General features: G+C 41.6%; 3 protein-coding genes and 1 non-coding gene across 5 annotated transcripts in view; all 4 read right to left on the bottom strand.

Annotated features, from left to right (window-relative positions):
- The window catches only part of kirrel1a (kirre like nephrin family adhesion molecule 1a), a 32,217-nt gene extending 30,887 nt beyond the window's left edge, over positions 1-1,330 (bottom strand). The window contains exon 1 of the mRNA XM_061066116.1: positions 1,108-1,330. Coding sequence (XP_060922099.1) covers positions 1,108-1,153 — 46 coding nt within the window. The 5' untranslated portion in view covers positions 1,154-1,330. The remainder of the gene's footprint in view (positions 1-1,107) is intronic.
- Positions 1,331-5,057: 3,727 nt separating this feature from the next.
- Positions 5,058-5,131, bottom strand: trnar-ucu (transfer RNA arginine (anticodon UCU)). The gene has a single exon. It is a non-coding gene; the product is annotated as a tRNA-Arg (tRNA).
- Positions 5,132-7,264: 2,133 nt separating this feature from the next.
- LOC132995995 (uncharacterized) lies at positions 7,265-13,719 on the bottom strand. Of its 2 annotated transcripts, XM_061066278.1 has the most exons (10): positions 13,554-13,719; positions 11,820-11,962; positions 11,501-11,615; positions 11,280-11,379; positions 10,612-10,820; positions 10,253-10,383; positions 9,597-9,726; positions 8,700-8,805; positions 8,537-8,612; positions 7,265-7,996 (listed from the first exon to the last, which is right to left on the bottom strand). In XM_061066278.1, the coding sequence occupies exons 1-10, from the start codon at positions 13,624-13,626 to the stop codon at positions 7,916-7,918; spliced, it is 1,164 nt and encodes a 387-aa protein (XP_060922261.1). In that variant the 5' UTR covers positions 13,627-13,719; the 3' UTR covers positions 7,265-7,915. The 2 variants fall into 2 exon arrangements, with proteins under 2 accessions (XP_060922261.1, XP_060922262.1); XM_061066279.1 differs by lacking the exons at positions 11,501-11,615; positions 13,554-13,719 and having other exon boundaries at positions 11,820-11,879.
- Positions 13,720-15,006: 1,287 nt separating this feature from the next.
- On the bottom strand, positions 15,007-25,741 carry LOC132996064 (interleukin-13 receptor subunit alpha-1-like). The gene is made up of 10 exons (XM_061066373.1): positions 25,431-25,741; positions 23,088-23,248; positions 21,205-21,361; positions 20,969-21,065; positions 19,497-19,669; positions 19,279-19,412; positions 18,864-19,032; positions 17,872-17,971; positions 16,671-16,767; positions 15,007-16,567 (listed from the first exon to the last, which is right to left on the bottom strand). Exons 1-10 carry the CDS (start codon positions 25,501-25,503, stop codon positions 16,472-16,474), a joined length of 1,257 nt encoding a protein of 418 aa, XP_060922356.1. The 5' UTR covers positions 25,504-25,741; the 3' UTR covers positions 15,007-16,471.
- Between the last annotated feature and the right edge of the window lie 1,113 nt (positions 25,742-26,854).

The following is a 26,854-nucleotide window of genomic DNA, read 5'->3' as shown; positions in this document are numbered from 1 at the left end:
CGGGCCTGAGCGACACAAAGCCTGGCAGACAACGGTGACATCATCCCCTTCTATACCTTTGCCTAACATGCCCCCCCCCCTCTCCTACTCCTCCTCCCTCCTCCCTCCCTACCTATGATGAAGTGGTCGAGGGGCCGTGCACGCTCCCGGTCAGCCAAGGTAGACAATGGCAGGGGGGGGAAAGGGGGAGGTTTGCTTTGGCGACACCACACACACACACACACACACAGATGTGAATCGATCAAACAGGTAGCTTCGAGAAATTACAACCATCCTCCTCCTCCTGCAGCCTCCTGTCTCCTAGCAACTCAGCCTCAGCTGCGATTACCATAAGCCAACAATGTACCTGGGAGCCCACAGGTACAGAGGGGGGGAGGAGGGGGGAGAGTGGGGGGGAGGAGGGGGGGGCATGATGCTGCACACGCCTCTTTGTGCAGCTGAAAGAAGCAAGAGTGGGTTCAAGTGATGCTGTGTGTGTCAGGTCGCTCAGGTGGGACGGGCGTGTGCTCGTGCGCGTGCGCGTGTGCTCTCACTGACTGACTGACGAGCCATCCGCGTGCACGGTGCTGCTGGTGCACGTGGAGCAGCGTGCACTGTCCGTCACTGTCATTCCCGTCACGTCCTCAGCGCCTCGATGTAACGGGAGGTGGAGGTGGAGGGTGGGCTGGAGGTGGAGGGGGGGGGGGGTTTGTCTCATGTGTAAAAAGGTCGTTTGGGCCGGTGGGGGACGCGCGCGTGCACGAGTCCCCCCTTCGAGGGGAGCGCGCACGTGCACGAGCGTCCGCCTGCATTTCTTTCTCTTTTTCTTTTTTTTTACGCGACAGTGATCATAAAAAAAAGAAGTGGTGATCCATTGCTGCGGCACACGCACACACACACACACGCACATACTGATACACACACGTATACACACGCACGCCCTGTCTTTCTCGTGCACGCTCCCACACACACGCACGCACGCCTGAGGTGACCCACCGGGACGCTAGGGGACCACTGAGGAATCCTGTCTTTGTCCCTTTTCCTCGCACGCACACGCACACGCACGTCTCTTCTCCAAGCAATGATATGTGATCACACGCACACGCTCACGCACGCACGCAGTCTTACCAGTTTGAGAAGTGAGCAGCAAACTCAGGAGCAGCAGCCTGTGCATGGTTCCGCCGGGTCCGATCGTGGCTCGCGGCCCCGTGAGGGCAGCATCCAACCCGGGGACGGGCCGGACGGGAGGACGGGCACAGCACCGGAGAGGAAGAGTGATAATCCTCCGCTTCTACACCATCTCACCGCTGCTTCTCTCCCTGTTCTCTCTCCTCTCTCTCTCGCTCTCTCTCTCTCTTCTCCGCTCTCCGCTCTCCCTCTTCTCCTGCTCCACTCCACACAGCCTCCGAGCTCGCACCGATGACGACACCTTCAACTTCCTGTCTATGGCCTTCAGAATAAAGTGAGAAGAGTAACACTGGGAAGATCAGAGGAGGTAGTAGGGTCAGGAACCTCAATTCCGTGACCATTCTCTGGCTAATATGTTTTGACGACTGATTTGACTTCTTTGTCCTGGAGACCTCGGGGCTGACCTGTGTATAAAACTTTACATTTTTGCTCTCCCGGATGGTGGCCATCCTGGATTTTGGGGTCAACAGGATGTCTTAATGTCAAAATGATGTCAGAATCACAATCTTTATGGTCAATTTACCACAAAAAGTGTCCTCAGACATTATTCTAGGTGCTCTGGTTAAAAAGTTAATTTGTGTAGGTATCAAAAATTACATTTTCGCCCTACCAGATGGTGTCCATCTTGGATTTCAGGGTCAAGATGATGTCTAAATGGCAAAATGATGTCAGAATCACAATCCTTATGGTCAATTTACCACAAAAAGTGTATTCATACATTATTCAAGGTGCTCTGGTAAAGAAGTTACTTTTACAAGATGGTGCCGGCTGCCATTTTTGATTCGGCCCTTTAGTGAAAAATGCCAACATTTTTGCAAGGGACATGGGGGCTAAATATTTGAATAAGTTGCAAAGAGGTCAAATCAGTTGTCAAAACATATTAGCCAGAGAATGGTCACGGAAATGAGGTTCCTAACCCTACTAAGGTGGTGATCATTTAGTCACTTTTCATTGCGCATGGCATTAAAATAAATCACAACATGACCTGTATGGTACTACATTTGCATTGTGTTGTTGTGCGGTATTTGAATAACTGCGAAATAATAATAATGCTAATATTCAAATAATAAAACCAAAAATGTATTTATTTATCACCCTTCTCAAAGAGGGAAAATAAAGGGTGAACAAAAAAACATAACGATGAGGACAGTGTCTAATCAAATAAAACATGATCAAATGATTGATTTAGCCGTTGAGGCAAGAACAACATTAAAAGTGAATAGATTTTTAAGGTGAATTTAGACCAGACTTTAGGAGCTATAGTTTTCCCTTTATTTAAAGAAACATTTACATACAAAGAAATTACACTAAACCCTCAAAATATACAAATCATAATTTAGAAAATATCACTAATGAAACAACACTGGCCACCCTATCCCCTGGATCACAGGTGATATCATTATTGTTGTCATGTTAATGATTATGATTTATGATAATCCATATTCAAATGTGCCCATAGTGTAACTTTACCGTTATTTGTGTTATCAATGGAGAAATGTCCCTTTGAAATAACAACACAGCCCGAGAAACAATTTAGATAATAATCTGATTTAAACTATAGACTTTTTCGCTCAACTTCCGGTGTTTGCAGCAATGTCTCTGACTTGACGCCATATTCTCATTAGAGGCGCATTCCTCTCTCTCTCTCTCACCCTTCCTATGTCGCTCCCTCTCTCTCTCTATCTCTCTCTCTCTGTGTCTCTCACTACGTCTCTCTCTGTATCTCTCTCTCTCTCTCTCTCTCTCTCTCTCTCTCTCTCTGTCGGTTTCTCTCTCTTTCTCTCTATCTCGCTGTGTCTCTCTCTTTGTCTGTCTCTCTTTCTGTCTGTCTCTGTCTCTATGTTTCTATGTTTCTATGTTTCTCTGTTTCTCTGTTTCTCTGTTTTCCTGTTTTTCTGTTTTTCTGTTTGTCTCTCTCTGTCTCTGTATCTCTCTTTCTCTCTCTCTCTCTCTCTCTCTCTCCCTTTCTCTCTCTCTATCTCCCTCTCTCTCTTTCTCTCTCTCTCTCTCTCTCTCGCTCTCCCTATCTCACGTCAGCAGCACCACATCACTGCCCCTTCTTCTTCCACAACTACTACTTCTTCACCCCCCCCCCCCCCCCCCACACACACACACACACACACACACACACACACACACACACATACTAAAAAGAGAAACATGATGAAATAAATAAATAAACTGAACATACTCAGAGAGACCTTATCCCTTAGACAGTGTTGTAGTGGAGTGTTTTGGGTCATGATGAGGTAATTGAGTCGTTCCAGATGAGCCTGGTTCCTTAACTCAGCTCCACACCTCAATCTGTTGAATATAACAAATAATAACAAATACATCTACAGCAGAAGGAGCAGACACATATAATGAAACTACACATGAGACTCTGCAGTAATGACAAATACATATAATGTACTGGAAAAATAAGGATTATCATTAAAATATCAGAGGAGATGGGAATTACGGGAATAAATGTAATTCCTATAAGTCCCTAATTATTAATGTTGAGTATTTCATGGAAAAGAGCAGTGATGTCACCATGATGAAATCTTCCCTGTGATACTGTAACTGTATCAAGGATCCGCGGGTCTCCATCCACAGTCAGCCCCGTGCCACAACACCAATGCTGGAGCGCCCCCAAGTGGCGTTGATCCGCAGCAACCCCTGCAAGTGCTCAGCTCCCCCACCCAGCACAACTGGAGCAAGGATCCCAAAATACCTGCACACACACAGGCGCACACAAACACACACACACACACACACGCACACACAAACGCACACATTTCAATCTGAATTCACCTTTTAATTTAAAGAGTCTGTGGACTACACCTGTACTGTCTGATAGAAAGCATGGGGAGGGTCTGCAAATTCATAAAAGAAAACATTAGGAGTAATAGATAGATCGATATTATAAGTTATAGTACAGCCAGTAAGTTGATCTTGAAATTATTTTTTCAGTGCATTTCTGTATTTCAGTTCATTTTAATTAATTTTTCTACATTTCTTTGGTTCAATTTGTCTATATGGATATATCATATTATATTATTATAGTTTCATATATTTCATTGTATATTTGAATATTCGTTTTTTTCATACTTCAGCACATTTCATATTCAATATTTCAGTGTATTTTCTTTTAGGTATATCAATGTATATTTTTGTATTTTGCAGCGTATTTCTTTTTAATGCATATTTCTATATATCGATGTATTCAGTGTATATCTCTTTGCATTTTTCAGTGCATTTCTTTAGAATTATAATAACAATGATATTTTTTATTTATTTCAATAATTGCTGTTAAAATATTTCAGTGCATTTCTTTTTTAATATTCAAGTGCATTTCTTTATAAACCTTCCAATACATTTCTCTTATATATTAAAACAATTCATTGAATGTAAGTTAGCCACTGTTTTGTCTTTTTTGTATTTTTGAATGAACACAAACATATGATTAAATCAGAGGAAGTCCAAGGTGAATCATTGGGTTTTCATCGCTGTGGAGCTTTGGTCTTTTGACAGATGGACCTTTTCTCTCTCAGTGGAATTGATGTTTTAAAGGCACATCTCAAAACACTTGTTTGTGTAGAGCTACTTCCTCTGAAACCCAACCATTTCATCATGCACCAAAACCATTCCAGTCCCCGGATAAATTCAAATGCAAGAGATACGAAGGGTGTAAAATCCAACAGTGGACAAAATGTGTGAAATAAATAAAAAAGAAGAAATGTCTATTCAACATGAGGCCAGTGAGAGTGAAGCAGGGCTGAGCTTCTCTCTGTTCACTGCAGCTCACACGTATTATCGAGGATTAACAGAAAATCATCAATTGCGACCAGAGCATCATCATCTGCGTCCAGCTGATAAAAAACACACCATGTGTTACCATAGTGACCCATCTCTGCCGGGACTCGAACCCGGAGCCTCTGGATTAGAAGTCCAGCGCGCTATTCCATTGCGCCACAGAGACTGCGCCAGATCCTTCATATACGGCATCATTTTTATCGCTGCCTCCCTCCTACGTCGCTTCTCTGCATCCCTGCAGCATCAGGACCAGTCTGAGCCGACATTTTGGCAATTCCCGGGTTTCACCGCTAGATGGCGCAGTTGAGGCGAGAAATCTGTCAAGTAGGATGAAGTTTGACCGGAAGTGCAAATGCAGCGGTGAAAAAATAAAAGCCTTTGTGACTTCAGAGGGCGCTGTGCTCGGGCTACTTAACATAGGCTTTTATTTTGAAGGTGCACTAGCGGAAATTTAGTTTTGAGAGAAGTAACTTAACTCACAGCGGTCCTACGGTTTGTGTCGGTCTTTGTATTCACAAAAATATTTGATATATATATATGTCTCTGCACGTGATGGTGAGTGGATGGATTTAAGATCAAAACATGTTCTATAATAAATGATTTACACTGAGATGTCAGCTGTATTTGCATCGAACGGGATTAGCAGTGCATGGTGTGTGTGAGGTCTCCATTATAAAGACCTTAGACCTTGTGTGTTATGTTGCAGCGCAGACAGTGTAGTTGGTATAGAGCCTATTGCTATAGATACACATATTGATTTTATTTCCTCCCCAATCCTGTCCTGGACTCATGGTCACATGTGTCTCCCATGTGGGTCAGTGGAGCTCCATCATGCTGCTGGATGTCTGGAATAACACTGGTGCACCGGTTACACACAGATTGCATCAGATTCAAGAAACGACTCCCTCCTCCCCCCCACACGGAGACACTGCCAGCTCTGTGGACACGATGTGGCAGTATATGTGTGGCCAACAACTTCCTCTGTGTCTGATGTCACAATTGACAAAAATGTATATGTGAACTTTTACTTCTTTTGAACAAAATACACCTGAGATGTGTAATCGAAACATTAAATTGAAACCTGAATGTTAAAAATATAACATTTAATCTAGATATCAAATCAAAATCAAAATCTCAAATGTATATCAATGTTAAATCCAAATCCCAATATCTGTAAAGGGTTAAATTGAATATTTAGATTTGACCTGAAATCGAATGACTATTTTTTTACAAGGGAAATAAATATGACAAAGCTCACAAGTATTGCTGGAAATCGGGTTGAAAAAAAAGTGACTTTAAAAATACATCAACTTGTTTTTAATATTTTGGAGCTAATTCAATTGAACTGAAAGAATTCTTCTCATTCAGAGCCACCAACTATTGGAATAGTTTTACATGTGTATTTAAGAAACAATATTATCTATCTTAAAATAGAAACTTGAGACGCTGCTTAAAGCAAACCAGTCTTGTGATCATGTGTAATCAGTCCACTGTATCTAATGTGATTCAGCCAACATGTACCTGTGGCTCTAATTTTGAATCTAACAGGCATTGTATAGTTCGATTTTTATTATTTATTTTACTCATGGGCTAATTGGTTGTTTTTAATTTGTTTTTAATGTTAAATATTAATTATTTGTTGCACACATGGTTTTGACACCAAGATAGCTTATCATTATTGTGACATGATGTGTGCAATGTGATGCAATAATGAATGTAACACCCTTGAGTGAAATTGCATTGTAACCACAAAGCAGAAGAGAAAGGGATCGGAGAGTAGTGTTACTATAGAACAGTAACACTACTTAGGTATAACTTGTTCTCTGTAGGTTTCATTGAGAAGAAGTGAACTTCACAGTAAAAGTATTTTTCCTTCCAGCGTCACACTGTGTCTACTGAAAGCACAAGTCAGAAATGTATTCTCCAATCGTTAGACGACACAGTATAATAACACTTGAAGATTGGACTCCTCACTGTTGTCTTTTGCAGAAGTGGACATTGCAAAACCTTTGAAAATTGTGAAACTCAATTCAGCCATTAGAGTGAACTTCCTGTCGTATTGCAGGTCCAGATTGTCAACCAGCCCGGTTTATCTAGCAACGATCTTTAACTTTAGAAACTTTGATCATTTTTGGCTTTGTCAAAAAAACTGAGCTTATCTGCTCAGGCGTGTGTAAACGTGTGTTTCTTCATTGTAAGTCTGTGTTGTGGACCTGGTGCAAAGAGACTCAGCCGTGAGGAAAAGGACACAAGTGACAGAACGCGGGAGGAAGAAGAAAAGACACGATGGGATGACAAATGATTAAGGAAAAGCAGCTCTTTAGCACATTGCTGAGTCAAGCTTTGTGATTTATTAGCTCTTTATGTTTCAGTCTAAACAAATAAATACATTAACAGTGGAAACGATCTCAAACAGTCAAGCACCAGCGCTTATCGGTTACACATTCAGGTAACAGCTACTTTTGATGGCAACATTCTCTAACAACAACTTATAAATGCTAAAACAATGGGGGGAAAGTGAATTTATTGGATGCAAATGTGTCGCTGCAGAACGACTGGTTGTTTAGACTCTACAGATCTGATAAACTCTAGCTGCTGCTGCTGCTGGGGCTGCTGCATGACTGTGTGGGTCAAATGTACTAAAACTGAAAAGGGAACGGCTACTGTGCATAAAAATAACTTTGGAAAATGTCTAGACAATTGGAAAGCACCGTTTCTATTAGCACATCTTGAATCTCGTTGACTGAGTACGCTTGGTGAAGTAGGATTCTAGCAGCACCACTTCATTGTTTCGGCCACAGTTTCTTTGACACACCTCATCGACGTGCCAATAAAAAAGCTTGTTCGACGCCCTGACCAGCAGACGTGTCCTCTTCGACAGCGCAGTCTACCATTTTCCTCTTGAGCTGGTTCAACAGGAGCTCAGGAGACTTTCACTTGTCTTTTTTCGTTAGTCGATTTCCGGCTCTAACAACAGTGAGATTCTGCAGTTCTCTTCCTCTGCTGGGAAGTGCAGATTGCCAGCAGTGCTCTGAGAAGAAAAGAAGGAGAAACTTTGGGGTTTCAAAGGAAACAAAACTCAGCGTGGCTTTTAAAAAGCCCATCATTGTAGAGACCAGGAGAACTTCATTTGAGAAATGAAAACTCCTAAAAAGGAATCAAAGCTATAAAGCTTACAGAGAACAAGGGATGACTAACTTAATGAATCATGACTTGTGCACGGATGTTGGACATATAATTGGCCCCTTTGTTTAAATTGTGGCCCCTTTATGGTTTTAAGAAAAAAATCATAGATACGCCACTGAGACAAACACAAAACTGTGTATTAAGGTGACTGCTAGCAACCTGTTAGCTTAGCTTAGCAAAAAGACCCGGCAACATGGCAGAACAGCCTGACTACGTCCGAAGGCACCAACACAGATGAGGTACGGTTTCACACTTGGGATTTTAATACCTAGCTTAAGGTCAACCCCCCCCCCCCCCTGTCAGGGCAAATGAGCATACTTCCCAAAACACCCTTCTGTCCCTTTAATAATCCCAGGAGACGGGACAATCAGGGAGCAAACCTCACCTTATTGTTGTTGTCAGAAATATCTGTGATGAAGTCCCGAGGTTGAGGTACTTTAGTGCAGATGTGATTCTTTTTCCTGTAGGGTAAGAGTTCAAAAATCACAGTCAAAACCAATAAAAAAAGAGACCAGAAACAATAGTATCGGAGGAAAATGTATACAGACCATATGTGCTTCCTGCAACACACAAAGGTCAGGGCTGTCAGGCCAGCAAACATCAGTGGGATGAGGACGACTGCATACAGCAACGCCTTAGGATCGGCCTCTGCATCTGCAAGCAGACACATCCACAATGTTACTATCAGCTGAGGGTGACTTAAATAGCAACAGTGCTTAAAGTTTCAAGTAACAATTCAAACCCAAGGACTTTACAACACAAAGGCAGAAGGAATCTTTGTCACAGAATCCTTCCTAAAACCGCCTGTAGATGGCAGCAGCACTTTCAAATCCTACACACAGTGGCTTTAAACGGCTCGATAGCTCAGCAGGATTAATGCAAGAAATACTGAATGGATTTCCAGGAAACTTAGTGGGACGTTGGGACGTGGACCTCAGTATATTTTGTCCCGGATCCAGACCGAGGTGCCAGGAATTTCTTTTTATTTTCTTTCTTTATTATTTATGACATGTTTATTGTTTCCCAGGGAATAATTAATGGATTTTGATGAAAAAGAACAACCAAAATAGACAGATCTCCAGATGTAGTGGTCCTATAAGGGGCCTTGGCAGAGTTATGCGCTCTTCTGAGTAGCATTCTAGTTTGTTTGCTTGTCTGCAGGATGATGTATTGACTTGCACAAAACAGTGCCCAGTGAATGCTGGTGTGAATCTTTAACATTGCTAGATATAGCATATCACAACAGTTTAATAGTTTTCCTAAGAAATAAGATCAAAGCCATTTTAATGGTGATGACATCTATTAGTTAGTATATATATATACTACTTGGTCGTTCCTTCTATTCTTCTGTTATAAGAGATAGACAGGCATGCAGTCTTGTTTGGCATTTGGAAAGTTGTACACAGTGCCTTTTCTAATTTCAAGCAGAGAGATGAAGACCTTACCAAAATACTTCTCCTCACTCCACGGTGTGCTGAGGTTTTCTTCGTACAAAGCTTGCATCGTCATGCGGTACCGACAGTGAGGGTTCACGGTCAGCTCAGTTGATGTTTCTCCTTTTGCTATCACTTTAGACTGTGGGAAAATGAGGACATAATTGTTATCCTGGTTAATCACTCACATACCAATTACCATTATGTCATAAAAATAACATAATGTTTACTATGTCTACATAGTTCACATTAAAACTCTACAACACACACTTTTTTTACACTGATTGTAATAGTTTGTATTCCATTTATATTTTTGTCTATATTGTGTTTATCTCTTTACACTTAGGTATTGCATGTTACGGCTATAATATTGCAAATTTCCACATTGTGGGACTAATAAAAGAACATCTTATCTTATCTTAGTGGTAATGCACCAAGAAACATAGCGCTATCACAACAAAGGCAAGGAAGATTACGACATAGATGAGTTGCAAAGTTAATTATTAAAATGATTGAACTTCAATGGAATTTTATTATCAATATTAAGTATTTAATTAGGCATCCAGTTGCTTCTAAGATTGAAATTATTACATGTTATTATTATTATTATTAATGGCAACTATTGAGTTCTTACATAAAATAAATGGACTTAATCTGGCATCTCTTACCGTTAATGTCTCACACGCAGTGTAATTAAGCACGAACTTTTCAAAATAATCCGTGGTGCGAGGAGTAGTCCAGTTGATGTTGAATTTATTCCCAGTCTTTTTTACTGTCCACTCAAGGGGAGGCAGTTTCACTGTGCAGAGAGGGGCATGACACAACAACAATAACCATAAATACATATATATACACACACAAAGACTCACACACATACAGACAAATTCTCACAGAAACTTACTCCTAATACATTTCCAAGAAAGAACAAAGAACAACTTCTTGGATTGAGTGAGGAAGTGTAACATATTGCAACACGATTCCTTCCTCCGCACAACTCCTGTTACCAAATTAGCACTGGTCAACTTACCAGAAAAATTAAATCGTGGCATCACCTTGAAGGTGTTCCTGAAAAGCTTCTTGTTCTCCGTCCCATTGAACAAGATATCAATGCGCTGCCTCAGGTTGACCTGCAGCTCACAGCCAGTCCTGACGCCTCTTGTGAAACTGTACGAAGAGCACTCTTGCAGGGGCGGGCGGGGGTCATTCATAGACCTACTACCATCCTGGTATATCAATCTTGGAACAAGAGAGAACAAACAGGGATTAGCCTTCATTTTGCACACTAATCCTGAAATCCCCAAAAAGTGAATTAATAAGAGAAATTTACTTTTAAATCTGCCCAGTTTTGCTTCTATTTTACAAGTCAGACCTGGCCGAGAGGATACCACACACATACACTGTTCGATACATTTAATTAAATAGCTCAACATTTTTGGGACGTGTACCTCATTTTCTTGCCAAAGGTTTGATGAGAACCACTCTTATATCTGACTCAACGGCCTGAAGCTGGTTAGTTTTATGAATGATAGCAATACTCCTTTTCTGTCAGGAAAACTACGACACTATGACACTATGTCCTGAGAGGCTGGACGTTGTGCAGCCTGCATAGACACAGAAACAAAACTTACCAGTCCGCCATGTATATATAACACTCGATCACCATATTTGGCGTGGGCCTTGACAAATGATACATACCGATAGAAAAAAACAACATTTGTCCTGGGAACGGCTGGCTCCCAGAAGACGCTAGCGTTTTCTTCAGAGTACCAGTAGCCCTTCAAATTCCTCACCATCTCTGGGCGGAGCAAACACACATGAATCCACGTCAAAATATTGTTCAGAAGCTTTGGCCTATTTCTTTGTATACCCAAAAGCATTGAAATTCAGGGCAGGGCAGGGCAGGGAAGGGAGCAAACCTGGATAAGAAACGACAGTTAACTTGCTGCGTTCTCCACCACAGACAGTTTTAATGGACAGACTCAGAAATTCTTCGACCGGGACAGAAGAGGTCCAGGGAGGAGAAGCGACATTCTTAAAAAAACACACACACAAACACCACTTCAATGGCACTTCATATTGGCAAACATAAGCACTGATACCGATATTTGGGTGTAAGGCTTGTATTGGCCAATATCATTGCCCATCTGATATGTCAGTTCATTTAGATTCAAATGAGTTGTGTTCATAAAAACTCTAATGAAAATTTACAAAATGGAGAGACACAGGGAAACTCACCTCCGGATCATCACTATTGTCTGTTTTTAAACGCACATCATAGGTGCAGTTCGTCCCTGAGGCCTGTGGGTGTGTCCAGGTCAACTCAGGTTTGAAGTCTTCAATCCAGAGCAGGGACAGATTCTGTGGTGGTAACACTTGGCCTCAAGTGAAGAAGGAGAAAAAGACAGAAATCTCATAACATAGGGTTTCGGCAGGGTTTCGATCATTTTCTGTGAATGCACAATTGCATTTTGTAGTAAATTCGCACTAAACATTCTTTCCATCACCATAGAAGAATTCCTACATATGCCCCTGGAGGTAAACAATTTTTGATGTTTTTTTTGGTGTGGGACATTCATGGCTTTAAATATATTAAGATCAGACAGCTAGCACTCAAGATCATCACTATCTCGACCAAAATCGACATAAATGTGTCAACGATGGGTGTTCACATGCATATTAGTATCCTGATTTCCTCGGCCAAATGTTTTCATCAGTGTTTGTCTGTTTGTTTGTAGAAGGATTACACAACAACTACTAGACGGATCACCATAAAACTTGGGGCAAGGATATGTTAGGGCTCAAGAAAGAGCTAATTCAATTTTGGCTCGTGGATCTGGATCAGGGGGCGGATCCAGAAAATAGGACGTTTTTTAAACATTGTGTTGATTCCTCAGAGAATTACTCCCAAATCTGAGAAGTTTCAGATACTGTAAGGGGGTTTGTGGAAATGAGCAGGTGCGATTTAGTGCGGACCCAAATAAAAATAGGAATCTATCCGATTTAAAAATGGTATAATAAGAGTGTAAGCTTTTTGTCAGCTGTAAATGGTCACCAACCTTCTTGAGCCCAAGATCACTTTTTAAACCCAAACGTAGGCCGAGATCTACCAGCCTGATATCTTCCACAAAAAAAAACTTTTTTCTATTCAATGCACAATATTCAAATTAATATCAATTCCTATATACAATGCACAATATGTAGCTTCATCATGTTCTGCAGAGGAGCTGCTACTGCAGCCCAATGTTTTTACATATAGGGTTTGATTTGAATATGGCCAAAAATATGATCATTGCCTTGTATGAAAGAAGTCCCTTGTACTCAAATAAATACCAGTACTACACAGTGGCAGACACGCACGCACCTATACCTTACACACTGTACCTTTAAGCTTGTTGTACTTTCAGGAGGCTACGATCAAGGACTTCCAAAATAAAAATAAATCAATAAATAACTGAGTAATACACGAATATAAAAAATGTAGAGATATGTTATCTATATAATATCACCCAAAAAAAATCATATATAACCTCTTTCATCACAACTGTATGTGTTTGGTTTTTTAAATATGCATCTTTTAGCATTTACTAAATTATCTGGTATTTATTAATTAATTAAATTTTTTAAATTCTGGCACTTTTGGTCCTCCATACACTGCTGAGGGCAACTCTGGGTTTGGTGAGTTTAAGTGAACGGTGCGAACACGGCCCATTATAACCTGGATATTATATATAAAGGTAAATATATATTATTCTAACAAGTGAACCGGGTTCCTGTGTCTATGGGCAAATCTGGATTCATCGCAATCTCGGTGAGACCGAATATGAGGTTCGGAAAGCTGATGTTTACCCGTCACACTGAGGCTCGGGTCGAAAGGAAAAAGGATTGTAAAGTTTTATAAATAGTTAAATCGGGATACCGGCTGATCCTGACTCATAGAGGCATCGAAAACGGAGTGTGTTTTGGATTTACCCGTCTGCGACTCCACCGTCAGGAAGAGGCGAGCTAAAAGCAACAGGGACAAACTCCCAGTCGTCCCAGTCATCTTCTCTCTTTTCACCCCGTCCCTCGATGGTTGAGTTTCCGCTCGCGGCGCCAGGACGAGCCGAGACCGTCACATTCGCCTTGTAGAGAAACAACAGCGGAACTCAAGAGTCCGGTTGAGTCTGGCTCCGACCTTTATGTGGGCAGGGTTTGGAGGCTGGTGCTGGGCGGAGAACTTCCCGTTTCTCACTGCGCATCAGGACACACGTTGCAAGAGCTGTGAGCAATGGTTTTACATGAATTCACACTGGCACACACACCAACAAGTCTCACGCTATGGATAAGATCAGATGAGACAACATGAGATCAGAAAAAGACTGTATAAGAAGATAGGTTAAGAAGATTAAGATAATGCACAGCTCTGAAGGCTTTAATGATAATAATAAAAAAAAACATGATAAAAATGTATTTCTCTTCATATTGATTTATTTTTTATATATTTAAATTCTAAGCTAGAATGACTACGTGCACAAATACCATAAGTGGCAAAACATCCTGTTATACAATTGTTTCAACATGCCGACATTTCCTCATTTTAAAAGCCAGATTTCCGTGTTATATTGTGGATACATCTGAAAGACTATTTACACATTGTGCGACACTATATGTTGCTCCTGAGACTTTGTGGTTTATTATTAGGTGGTCATAATGCGGACTAACACACAAATTAAAATGGGAATAAGTTTGCGCAGCTGTCCTTATGAGGACTTTGTATTGACTATCATTCATTGTGGAGAGCTTTATCTAAATCTTCTCTCTGTAACCTTAATCATGACAAATTCATGCCTAACCTATACCCACAATTCACATTTTACCATTATCTCATTTATCTGTAACCAGGAGGTCAGAAATGACGCCTTGCCTCAGTTGGACTCGGCTAAGCCGTCATGAGGTCAACAGGTTAATGCTGGAAACATGCACACACACATATATAGTCCTATACACTAATACACATATATGGGCAGGTACAGCATACAGTAAACATTATATGTGGGCAGCTGCGGCTCAGGAGGTACAGTGGGACACCCCGTAACGAAGAGGTCACTGGTTGGATCCCTCGGTGTTGTGTCTGTGCTGGCGGTGTGTGGGTGATGTGTGTTAAACAATCTGCTGCACACATGGTTGTGTGTTTCAAGGACAAAACTATATTGTATAGTGTGTTGAGTGGTCATCAAGACTATACAAGTGCTATCAAAATTAATCCCATTCGCAATATGAATATTAAAGGTATATATCTATGTACATAAGTATGGTTTCACAATATTATACAATGTGATTTGAATATCACATGTAATGTGTACGTGTTAGAAAGGTATTAATAAAGGAAGCTAATGGTGATGTGGCACTTTGGGTGTGTAGCAGACAAAATAATTACACAACATTATCAGAACTGACAGGCAGGTTGTAATCAAGTTGAATTCACTCACAATTCTCTTGCCCGAAAACAATGTTGAAAGTTGTGTACAAAGGTGGAAAAAACGACCGGTAACACCACAAGTAATATTTTTAAACGACAAATCACATCGACATATGTAAGAAAGTTGTTATGATTGTCCCCGAATGTGCAAGTCATGTGGACTCTTTGTGGAAACATCAGCATCTGCGGGCAAAGATCACGCAAGTTTGTTTGTTTCCTGACTGACAACATAGTGTACTTCCTTTTGAGAGACTGACAGGGATTAGTCGTGTTGACATCTCCACTGTAGCCACACATATTACATTTCACATTAAGACAGTCTGTTCTTAAGAATTTCAGCACAAACACAAGGGCACGGTCCTGATCAGTTCTATGTAAAACAGTGTTTGTGTTCATGCTGAGACACATTGAGACATTACTGCCTCACTAGGCGGCTTTTACATCACAGTCCATTGCTTTGAGGATATTGCTTGCTGCCTGTTGTCGAGCTGCCGTGGTGGCAGGCATCCGAACAGCGGGTCCCCGGGGATACAGCAGCTCCTCTTCCTGGCCGGAAAGTGCCCAGTTAATGTTCAGTAGCTCCCACTGGCCCAATTGCAGTCCTCCAATCCACGCACACACTCGGTCTGAATCCTCGTCTTCCTCCTCTGGCCTCACCAGGTTTGACAAGCTCTCTCATTGTGTTCCTCGGGTGTCCATAGCTTATTGGTCTTTTGACGAACGAGGAGGCTTGAGTTGCAGGTGTTCAGCCACACATGCATTTCCCGCGCTCTCTCGCTTTCATGCCCACACTCTGCTCTATCAATAAAAAGGCTCAATGCCCTAAAACATACAAAAAGAACCCCTGAACGATTGAGTCGTCTTCATCACCACTCCTTACTATGACTACCGTAATAGCAGCTGAGATCCTTGTATTTGCCGCCCTCTAGCGGGTCAGGGTGGTACAGCACTGTGCTCAGGTCAGTACAGAACAGGTACAGCAGAGCTCATTTGTAATAGAGCAGTTACAGAATCTACGCTTCAATCAGAGGTCTGTAAAAAAAAAGAAGCTTTTAAGTCTGGTGTTAAGTTACTTCACACGTCAGCGATGAATTTACCCAGTCCAAACACCTGTATACTGTGCAATGACCAACAAAGGGGCGACTCCACTGTTCTGCTTGCAAAAAGACTTCAGTTCCCATAGAGGTCTGGGACAAAACAACTGTAGGTCTCAATCCATAACTACAAGTCTTCTTCAATGCAGCACAAAGCTCGTTTTATAAATTATCGTCCCATTTAGAGTCGAATAGACGGTCAAGCACGGGCGTGGACACAGTGTGACTGACAGTTACTATCGTCCAATGGGTGCCGGTCGCAGGTGGGCGTGCAGTGTTTTCAATTTCTCCCCCGACAGCTCACCACCCGAGGAATGACGGGGTGGGGGGGCCTGTTAGGAGTTTGGCTGCAGTGCGCCACTTTGGTTTATGAGGGTGACTTTGCAGGATTCGACGGCCTCTGGCATGGGCGTGTACACATTTTCTAATGTCTGAAAAACACAACAGTGTAATGAGTGATTGTGGAGGCAGAGCAAACAGGTGAGTAGAGCACACAGATTTGAATGAGTGCCTCGACAATATAGAAATAAATACCTTATGTTCTGCTTTGTTATGCTCTTTGTTTCCGTTCCACATTTCTTTGAATATTGCAGAGGGATCGGGTATGTTGGGGCAAATAATGTGGCTGTGCCTACAGAACACACGGGGGGAAAAGAAAATCACACTAGCGAGTTAAAGCAACCAGCACAAAATATTTTCACCACCAAAATATACAATTTTATTTTTTTATAAAATCGGTGAAATCTTTCTTTAATGCAGCTGCGGGAGATTGATTCAGCGTCCCCTGACTCCCTCTCATGCGCACGCACACACGCACGCACACAAAAATCATACACATGTCTGTTGAGGACGGAGAGTTTCTCTGTTCTCATCAACGTGTGCAAACATGATTTTGATATTGATGTGAAAAAAAAAACTTGCATGACAGTGCATGATACACATTTCTCTGCCTCTACTCATCACTTCTGGCTCTACACACCTACAGTATCTGAGGTGTTTGGTTTGGCAGATATTTTGAACACTACCTTCCGTTCACACACTAAACACACCCATCAAGGCTTTTGTGACGCGGTTACTTCCGTGGAAAGGCTGGAGGCTGCACAGCTTTTGGCAGAATTTCAACAAAGTTAAATTGGGTTGCGAGTAACAGTCGCTTCTCTTTTAGGTTTCAGTCATGTTTCTTCATGTTCAAGGGAATTTTATTGACATAGCTTAGTCACATATACAAGCTCTGTTTGTCGTCTAGCAACGAACCTCCTTTGGCACAAAGCTCAGGTGTTGCAATAATCTCATGACTGTTCCTTTTTGATAAAGCCATTGGTATTGGAAACATAGAACCCGAAGGAATGCGCATGAAGAAAGAGAATTTCTTCTTCTTCTTGGGAGCAGGGGCAACACTTTTCTCATTAACAACCAGAAAGACAGAGTTTAAATATGATTACCCAACCGTTCCAGGTCTCTCTCTCCTCTCCTCCCAATTAGTCGAGGCAGATTTACATTTTTGTATCTATAATTTTGCACTCTTATTTTTTCTGCTTTGGCACTATACAAATAAAACTAAATTGAATCATTGTCGCAGATCTCAAGTTCCGTTTCATGAGAGCATGTGCAGCACGACCGTCTCTTCAAAACAGGTCGCAAGCTTCAGCATAAAGCAATATGGACACCGCAAGTTTCACCTTGCCATCTACATTCGCTACAATATAATGTCTTCAGTTCTGTTTCTCAAACCTACTTCCTGAAGCAGTAGCAGGCCAGAAGGATGCAGACGAACAGAATGATGGGGATAATGATGGCCACCAGGGGCAGCGTCCGGTCAGGAGTCTTGTTCGTACCTGTGGAGAGCGACAGACACGTGTCAGCTTTTAAGGACAATTTTACAACGCATTCCTCAAGTCAGCAATTTAACTAAAGCCCCAAATGCCCACGGCCTCCAACCCTTCAGCCAACCCATCCAGAAGCAAAATTCCTGCAAATCAACTGCCAAATCCGGACGATTGCTAAGGGAATACAGCGGGTCAAGGTTTACCCAAGATGAACTCACCACAGTTTATGTTCCTCGCCACAGGAAGCAAATGTTTTATTCACCCACTCACTCGCATCAATTGGAAGTGAACAGGAGGTTCACCACCGTCACTTGCGTATGTCTTTAAATTATTAATGTACTACTATTACTTTATTAAATTAAGACCAATGACAGAAAAATCTGATTGGATCACAGTGATTAGTGCTGCATAGTCGATTCTACAGTTACTAATTTTGGTAACCAACTCTCGCTACACATCCGACAAGCTACTTCTGTTGATAGCTTTATGATCTTGTTTTAATAAATTTTATCTATCTTACCATTGTTTTTATTCTCCTTTTTTTTAACTTCTCCTTATTAAACCGTTTGCTTGTTTTATGTTTTAAAAGAAAATTGCTAATTCTTTGTTCTATTGCTTACGTGTTCTTATTGATCCATCTTATTTCATGGCTTTGATTTGATTGCAAAGCACTTTGAGCTGCATTTTATGTATAAAAGGTACTGTATGAATAAAATGTATTATTATTATTTTATTAGAGTGTTCATCTCTGTTTGCAAACTGATCTGAGAACAAAGTAGGAGATCACCCTGCGTGAATTCTCCGAAGGTCCCCTGCAGGCCATGTCTAATAAAAGGCTTATATGTGCAGTAATTTTTGTTTTACAACTTTTGAAAACAGTGTAGTAAAGTTGATTAGTTACCATAAGTTACAATTTCACTCCAGACGCTGACTAGTTCCGGGCAATCTTTTCCGCTGGTTTTCAATCTGGACCTGAACTCGTAATGGCAGTCTCGCTTGTGGGGCATGTCACTCTGGTGCAAGAGCGTATCATTCTGGTCAGAGAGCTCGTGGGTGTGCTCCCAGCATTGCTGAAAAAAATCACGCACACACACACAGGAGGACAGTTTGAACCTCCAGTATGTAGCCCTAATGGAATATGATGCAGTTGTCTGAATTTAAATGTTTGGCTTTAAACAGACACGTGTAGATTTAGAAAATACTTGTACTTCAGACATGTTCCCATTTGTGGTATTTACACCAGAAAGATATGCCAATGTATGTCAAATTCAAAAAACCTCATTATTTAAGACAGGGAGAAAACAGTGGCAACTTACTTCTGGCTCATCGCATTCTTTGTAGCACAATTCGTATATCCAAATACAGAGGTTTTTAAACTCTGGAGATGACCATGTCAACTTGAGGCGATTGTTTTCTTCTTCTGTGATCGTCAAGACTGGAGAAGCTGGTCCTGGGGAGATCGGAAGATGTTTTATATTTGTTTTCCTCACATGTTATGACATCGATATTAATTTCTTTTGGAGATAAAACCAACCAATTGTAGGTTTGAAGAAGCTCCATCCAATTTCGGACTCAATATAAATGCAGATACTGGCATCTTCCCAGCCTTGTGCTACATGCCAGTAACAACCGTTCCGTGTTCCAGTGCTGTAAGGTTGACCACATGCTTTCAAACTGTCTTTTTTGTTGGTACCTGAGACACAAGCCCTGAAGTGACAAAATAGAGAGGTGATGAATGAGGTCGGCAGAAATGAAAGTTGAACCACAAAGAGTTGCTTTGGTTTGGATCTTTACTGGCTCAGTCCTCACTATTTTGTAGAGGGGCCTTGGACGCCGCAATTCCTGCAGTCATCACTAGATGCTTTCAAGTATTAAGATATGTCTCATTTACAACACTGCCCGCCTTGAATTAAAAATGAAAATGTCATGCACACGGAGCGGGATCAACGTTAATGAAGTATCAGGCTATCAGTGTCAGTGTTCATGTGTTTTTTTGTTATTGAGGCATCACTCGGCATCACCACCTTTCAGACCGTAAGAGCCCATAGGAGAAAGGATGGAGGGCTGCAGTGTGAATGCATCTCATCTGGCAGGTAGGGGGAGCTCATTTGTGCCAGACTTGTTTGTGCCTCTTACATTCCGACATCTTCCGCCGCCAACAAATCCTATGACAACATCAACTCTGTCTGTGCTTCATTAAAACTCAACGGCTAAATTCTTTTATCTCAGGCGATAGCCATACGACTTCATTTGAGTTGAAAAATGCTGATTTATGATAACAGCTTTCTATCCCCCCCTTTATTCTGACCTGGTAACATCAATACTGATGCTCATACATCTGCAGACATCTCATAGATACCAAGATTATTCATATATATCCTGAAGTTGCAGAGAAATATTATTTATAGAGAAATATAAAACAGATCATAGGCAGAACATATTCCCTACACACCTAGTCTGTGTGTCCTCAGGGAATCCATCCCCTCTAAGCAACCTCCCAACTCCTGGAGCAGACTAGATTCACACGGCAATTAAGTTGGTTCAGAGGAGTTACTGTTAGAGAGTGGAAATAAGTGGATTTCCCTCTGGCACATGTGTGGTTCTCTCAGCTTGGAGGGTAAGCGGCCAATGAGAAAATGTCTTCTAGGGTTAATAATCACGTGGATCGAAATTGGTTGAAAAAGCACAAGAACCTGTCACATTAAAAGCCCCTGAATCCTCTAAAAATTCAGCTGACATTGTAATTTCAATCAACTTTAATACTGTATTATTTTTTTCTTTTAATTAATTACTTTATTGTTGTTTGTTTATTTTCTCACTTCTTTATTCTGCTGTAGTTTTATTTGGTGTGTCTACATGTTTATAGATATGTGTGTGTGTCTTTTTTCTATTGTATTGCTAAAGTTTGTCTCTGTGTTTCGACATACAACCATTGTGGCCGTAATTGTTTTAGTGTTGACAATCATAACAATTAAGTGAACTGACATATTGTATACATGTTCTCACCTATAGCTTAACTGCAGGTTCTGAGACGTCAATGGGATCCATGAACAGTTCAATCCCTTTAGTTCAAGGAGACATTTGAATTCCTTCACCAATTCGACTGTGCAGGACAAAAAAAAACAAAGGCGTCACATAAATACGGGGCATGGAGAAGATTCAAGCCTGGTTCTAATGCATCTCAATGAATGCATGGGACAGAGCATCGAAATACAAAATCCCTTCCACTTTCTGGCACTCACCTCGTGGCTCTTCTCTTCTAGCGGTTTCAGTCACGTCTGTGCTCTGACTCCAATTGCAGGATTTTTCGCTGACCATTGCATGAACAGTGAACGTGCAATGATCAGAATCCGTGTCCTCTGTGATACAATGCTCCACGCGTTCCCGCGATTCAGGGCGCTTCACAGACAAAGAAACAAAAACAACCTGGACTTTAGTGATGATGACAGTTGGCTGACACATGCCTTATCATCCTCTTTCCCTTTCTCTCTCACAGCAACCGGGCAGAGGCAGACAACCGCAAACTAAGAGCCGGGTTCTATTAAAAGTTTCAAGCAGTTAAAAGGGTTTTCTCATTGAAGACTCCTGCACCTCTGTAAATATAATATTTTAAGAGTAAGGTATAGACCTGCTCTAAGATAACTTCAGTTAGCATTCATTGTCGACTGAAACGTATCGTCTTCCTTCAAGCACTTACGACATTGGGCTTATTGTTTGTCCTATATATATATTCTGCATTGTTGAAATACAGACATGTCTTTGAAAGGCTCATGTTAGCCAATTTGCACAGGTCGACTGATAAATCGGTCAGGCTCTAGTAGTTATAAACTGTGCTACTATATAAGACATGGTATCAAATTGTTAAAATACATAGTTATTATTACTACTTTCAAAAGCCGATTCTCAAATCTTGGAAAACTTTGAACTCATGGCCAAGATTTTCCAAAACAGTTCCTCCTCCAACATTAAGGAGAAGCTCAATAAACCTTATACAAGTGGCACTCAAGGGATTTACACTCCCCTCGCAAAAACACACCCTGTACATTATGTGTGAAGCACCAGAGTGCAACATGTCCTTAATCACAGTCCACTCAAAACATGCTTCCCATGATGCAACTTGATTCCCCCTCCAACTATGTGCAAAGGAAAAAAAGGCAGATTACCCTGACGATTGTAATCGCTGCATTCACACACCCCAACCGAGCCGTATTGTTTTTCTGAACACATGCTAACCAGAAGGCGTGGTCCTTGATGTCGGAGTGGGGGTTGTAATCTCTTTGATCAATATTTGTTGTGGTGTTTTTGTAACGTCTGTTTCATCGCTGATTTATTGATTTAACTGTTCTGGGTTGTTCAGTCGTAGTTATTTTAAGTAAATTACAAACCAGGGTTGACACACCTGACATTGGACTTGTATACCTGTGGTTGTATTGTTTTAGCATTGTTCTTATTACTGCAGGTTTACATTGTAAAATAAAAAAGATTCTTGTACAAAATGAAGCCTTCCTTCTTGAAATGTTCATGTTACACATTTGATATTAAGTTATATGGGGTTATATTATTATTTTATTGGTTATTAATATGTTCTTTAATTAAAATGTCTTCAGTACGTTTTGTACATCATCACATTTTAACAGTACCACAACAATACTTAAAACTGTGATGCTGGTGGCAGACGATCATGAATTATGATTACAACTAGTTTAAACTAAATAACCTTCTCACGTATTCTATCATTACTGACAAAACCTCTATCATTACAACTGTCATTACTGCTCCTCTGATTCTATATATGTTAGACACCATCTTTTTTCATCAATGTTGTAAACACTGTCATTTTATTGATGTGCTGTGTGTTGATGTACGGCATCTATTGCACTTCTGTCCATCCTGGGAGTGGCTCTCTCTGAGGTCTTCACATTTGTTTGGGTACTTTGTCCTCACTCTTATTGAGGGTTAAGCGCAGAGGATTTTGCACCTTGTTAAGCCCTATGAGACACACTGATTTGTGAATATGGGGTATACAAACACAATTTGATTGATTAACTGAAGAGGGGTGAGTCAATCTATTTATAACTTTCATCACTTTTTGTTGCATGCGACCTCCCACTTGAAAGAGATTTACCTTGGTTATTTCTTGATGTGGCGTCGCCTGCACCCTGACTTCGTACTTGATCTTACAGTCGTCTGGCAGGGACTCGGGCTTTTCCCAGGACCAGGACATGTTCACAGCAAGGTTGTCGAGCCACACGTATGACAGGTTTGTTGGCGGAGGAAGCTGGTATTCTGTGTGAGGAGATTATTAAAAGGAAGTACAAAATTACCCTCTGCTGTTTCAAAACAAAGGATGCCTTCCTGAAAAAAAAAACACACACAATAATGGCCTTGCAGTGATTCCAGCAATCACTGGATTTAATCTAATCTAACGATTCCCCCCCCCCCATTAATCTAACGATATTTGTTTATTATCTATCCTATCCCAGATGATTTTGGGCAATTTGTATCACTTCAGCTTGTTCTGCAGACGAGTCCACGCTTTCACTGCGCAGCCAACTTCCGCACCACCATAACAGCACAAGTCAAAGTCTTTGCATAATCTATGACGTTGATTACGTTGCCCCAGCCCTAATTAAGACCATCACTGACCCACCACCAAACCAGTCATGCTGGATGATGTTACAGGCAGCATAACGTTCACCGCGGCGTCTCCAGACTATTTCACATGTGCTCAGTGTCAACTTGCTCTCATCTGTGAAGAGAACAGGGCACCAGTCGCGGAAAGGCCAATTCTGGTGTTCTCTGGTGAATGCCAATCGAGCTGTAAGGTGCTGGGCTGTGATGTTGGGCTCTCACGCCACCCCATGGAGTCTGTTTCTGACAGTTTGGTCATAAACATGCACACCAGTAGCCAGAAAGTCATTATGGAGACTTTCTGGCTACTGGTGCTCCTCCTGTTCCTCCACGCACAAAACAGCCGATACCGGTCCTGATGCTGGGTTGATGGCCTTCTACAGCCCTGTCCAGCTGTCCTTGTGAAATGGCCAGTCTCCTGGTATCTCCTCCAAGCTCTTGAGACTGTGCCGGGAGACACAGCAAACCTTCTTGCGACAACACGTAGGGATGTGCCAGCCTGGAGGAGCCGGACTACCGGTGCAACCCGAGTCGGCTGCAGGTACAGTCTGAAGCTACCAGTGATGACAAGGACATGAGCAGAACACTAAACTAGAGACGAATCAGTCAGGAAGGAGAAGGAGAGAGGAACTATCCGTGGCCACCACATGAAAACCATTCCCTTTTAAGGGGTTGTTTTGCTTTTGCCTCCTTTGCACCTGTTGTCACTTTCATTTGCACCAGCAGATGAAATTGATACAGTCACTTGTGCTTCCTAAATGCACAGATTGATATCCGTGAAGTTTAACTTATTTGGTGTTATACTCAGACCATTAAGTGTTCCCTCCATCATTTTTTTAAGCAGTGTATATTTGAATCTGTATATAGTTATGTTATATAGCATACCCCTATTTATAATGCAACATGTTATATGCTTATTACAGTCAATAAATTCATCTATGTTAATTTCATAACTCCTTACACATAATGCACAAATACAGTTTACATCCTCATGCAATCCTTCTGTGTCACTACATTTTAACCAGTTTCATCTCTCTAGAAATTAAACTTCTGTTGGTAGTGAAAAGATGTGTATAACGTACATATTCTCTATATTTTTATAAAATGTTTTAATTTTATTTGCCTATTTTATTCTCTTTTTTTTTCATTTCCAGTGTTCTCTTCTCTACCTCATTCTAACTTTTCACTGCTGTGAATTTCCCTGGCGTGATCGATAACACTTGATGGTGCTCTAATTAAAGGCTCTGGTTCTTACATTACAAATCAAAATTATGAGGGGAAATATGTTTTTTGCTGCACTACTTTTTTCTGCAGTAACACTTTTCCCCTCATCATACCCTTTTATTTACGGTTTGCTTTTTATTTCAGTCATTTTTTCTTCCTAATTCACTTTTTAACTTTCTTGTTCTTACTTCGCCTTCTGCCTATACTTCGCCAAGTCAGGTTTCCCACTTTGCTTTTTCTGAAGCCCAAAGAAACATCAACACAAAAACGTGCGAAATTTTAAGTTACATTTTAAGCGAAAAGTTACTTTGCTGGGACTTTTTTTGTCAAAGAAACACACCCAAAAAAATGTAAACATGCCAAAAAAACGTCAACAAAAAGAAATTGTTTCTTCCACGGAAACATTGTAAATAAATAAAATAACAACAGACAAACAACATATAAAAAAACAATTGAAGATTTTAAAAAGAAATGAAAACACCGAGTAAAGCCAGCGGGGTGTCAAAAGCTACCGGCTGGGGACAATTAAGCGTCATTCTTTGATGACTCACGCCCTGTCCCCCCTCACATCTTCCATGGTGGGACTGGGACAGGAATGTGAAGGACTGTTTACCTGCATCACAGCGGGACACCGTCAACATGGCGCAGAACGTGAAAGCCGCTAGAAGCCCCGGAGTCCCCGTCATGACTGTGTCTTCGAGCGTCCTGTCGATGAGTCACCGGCTCACTTCCAGTCCAATTCCTGGTTTCCCACTAATGAAACAGATTCACCAGTGGGCCCACAGCTCCCAGTCCGGCTGTGGTGGCGAGGCAGACCCCGGCGGAAAGATGTCGCGTCAAAGAACAAGAAGAAAGTAAACGACGCGGGACAGACACTGAAAAAGAGTGGATATCCAGAGGAGCACTTGAGTGGGTGTGGGTGTGTGGTCCACTCTACCGGGAAGCACTGGCGGGGCGGGGTTAGGGGCGGAGTGGGCGGGAACATTCCGATAAGCCTGCCTCTCTATCAGCAACCTGGGTCCATGAACTCCACCAGGAAGTAGTAGGGACCCAATGAGGACGTGGATCATGTTTCAATATGAGCAGCAGCTCTATACTTATCTTGTAATCACATTGTGCCATCTTTTTGGCATGTAGCACTAAGGCTGTGAGGGCTCGCCCGGGACTTGACTGACAGAACCAGTTCAACCGGAACCACTGATCAACACTGGGAGAAGACGCCAGTGTCAAAATAAACAAAAATCACTGTGGAGGAGAGGACTGGAAAAAGGTTGTAGAACCACATCTCTAATGAAAACAACAGTAAAACCTGCAGTTTGTGCCCGAGGCGGCTGAAGTGCAATGCTACCTGACCTAGCCTTAAACTCGTTAAAATGCGATAATTGGCAAAGGCTACATTTGCCAATTGGCACTGCAGGTGAATAGTCAAAAGGGAACTTCCCCGGTTACTGAGCTACATCAAGACAGTATTTTCTCCTGAAATGTTATGTTCAAATTATGCAGATGAGCTTGTTTGCTGAATTTAGGAGAAATATACAGGTGCAGACAGGGTAGTAGAACAAATACCATCTAAATGTTTATTTTTGTACACATTTAGTTCTCTTTCCATTAGAGTTAACAAGCACAGGGGACCAAAATCAACAATTTGACCAGTACATGAAAAAACAACGTCAATGCCTCGGAGTGGTCTTGAGCCGGCTTCTGCAATAATAGTTCCAACTTCAGAGCCTTTTTTGTAATGATATCAATAAAGTTTTACATTTTATTTTTGCTGGTGTTCTCTCCAGTAAAGCTAACACAATGAGTAGGACATGTGCCGTTGGCGTAGAGGTTTTCGTACACCCTCCTGCGGTGCTTGGGCTCGAAGCAGTAGCTGATCATCTTCTCCACCTCCTGGCAGCGCCTCTGGAATCGGAAGCGGTCCACGGCCGCCTCCTGCCAGGGGCCCCGGCGATCCTCCTCACTGCTGAGGAGGATCGACTCCACCTGATCAGAGAATTGAACCTGAGGAGGAAGAGGAGGAAGAGGAAGTGAGAG

The sequence above is a fragment of the Limanda limanda genome, chromosome 22, assembly GCF_963576545.1.
Source record: "Limanda limanda chromosome 22, fLimLim1.1, whole genome shotgun sequence".
Classification (NCBI taxonomy): domain Eukaryota; kingdom Metazoa; phylum Chordata; class Actinopteri; order Pleuronectiformes; family Pleuronectidae; genus Limanda; species Limanda limanda.
This window is presented reverse-complemented; position numbering and strand designations above follow the sequence as displayed.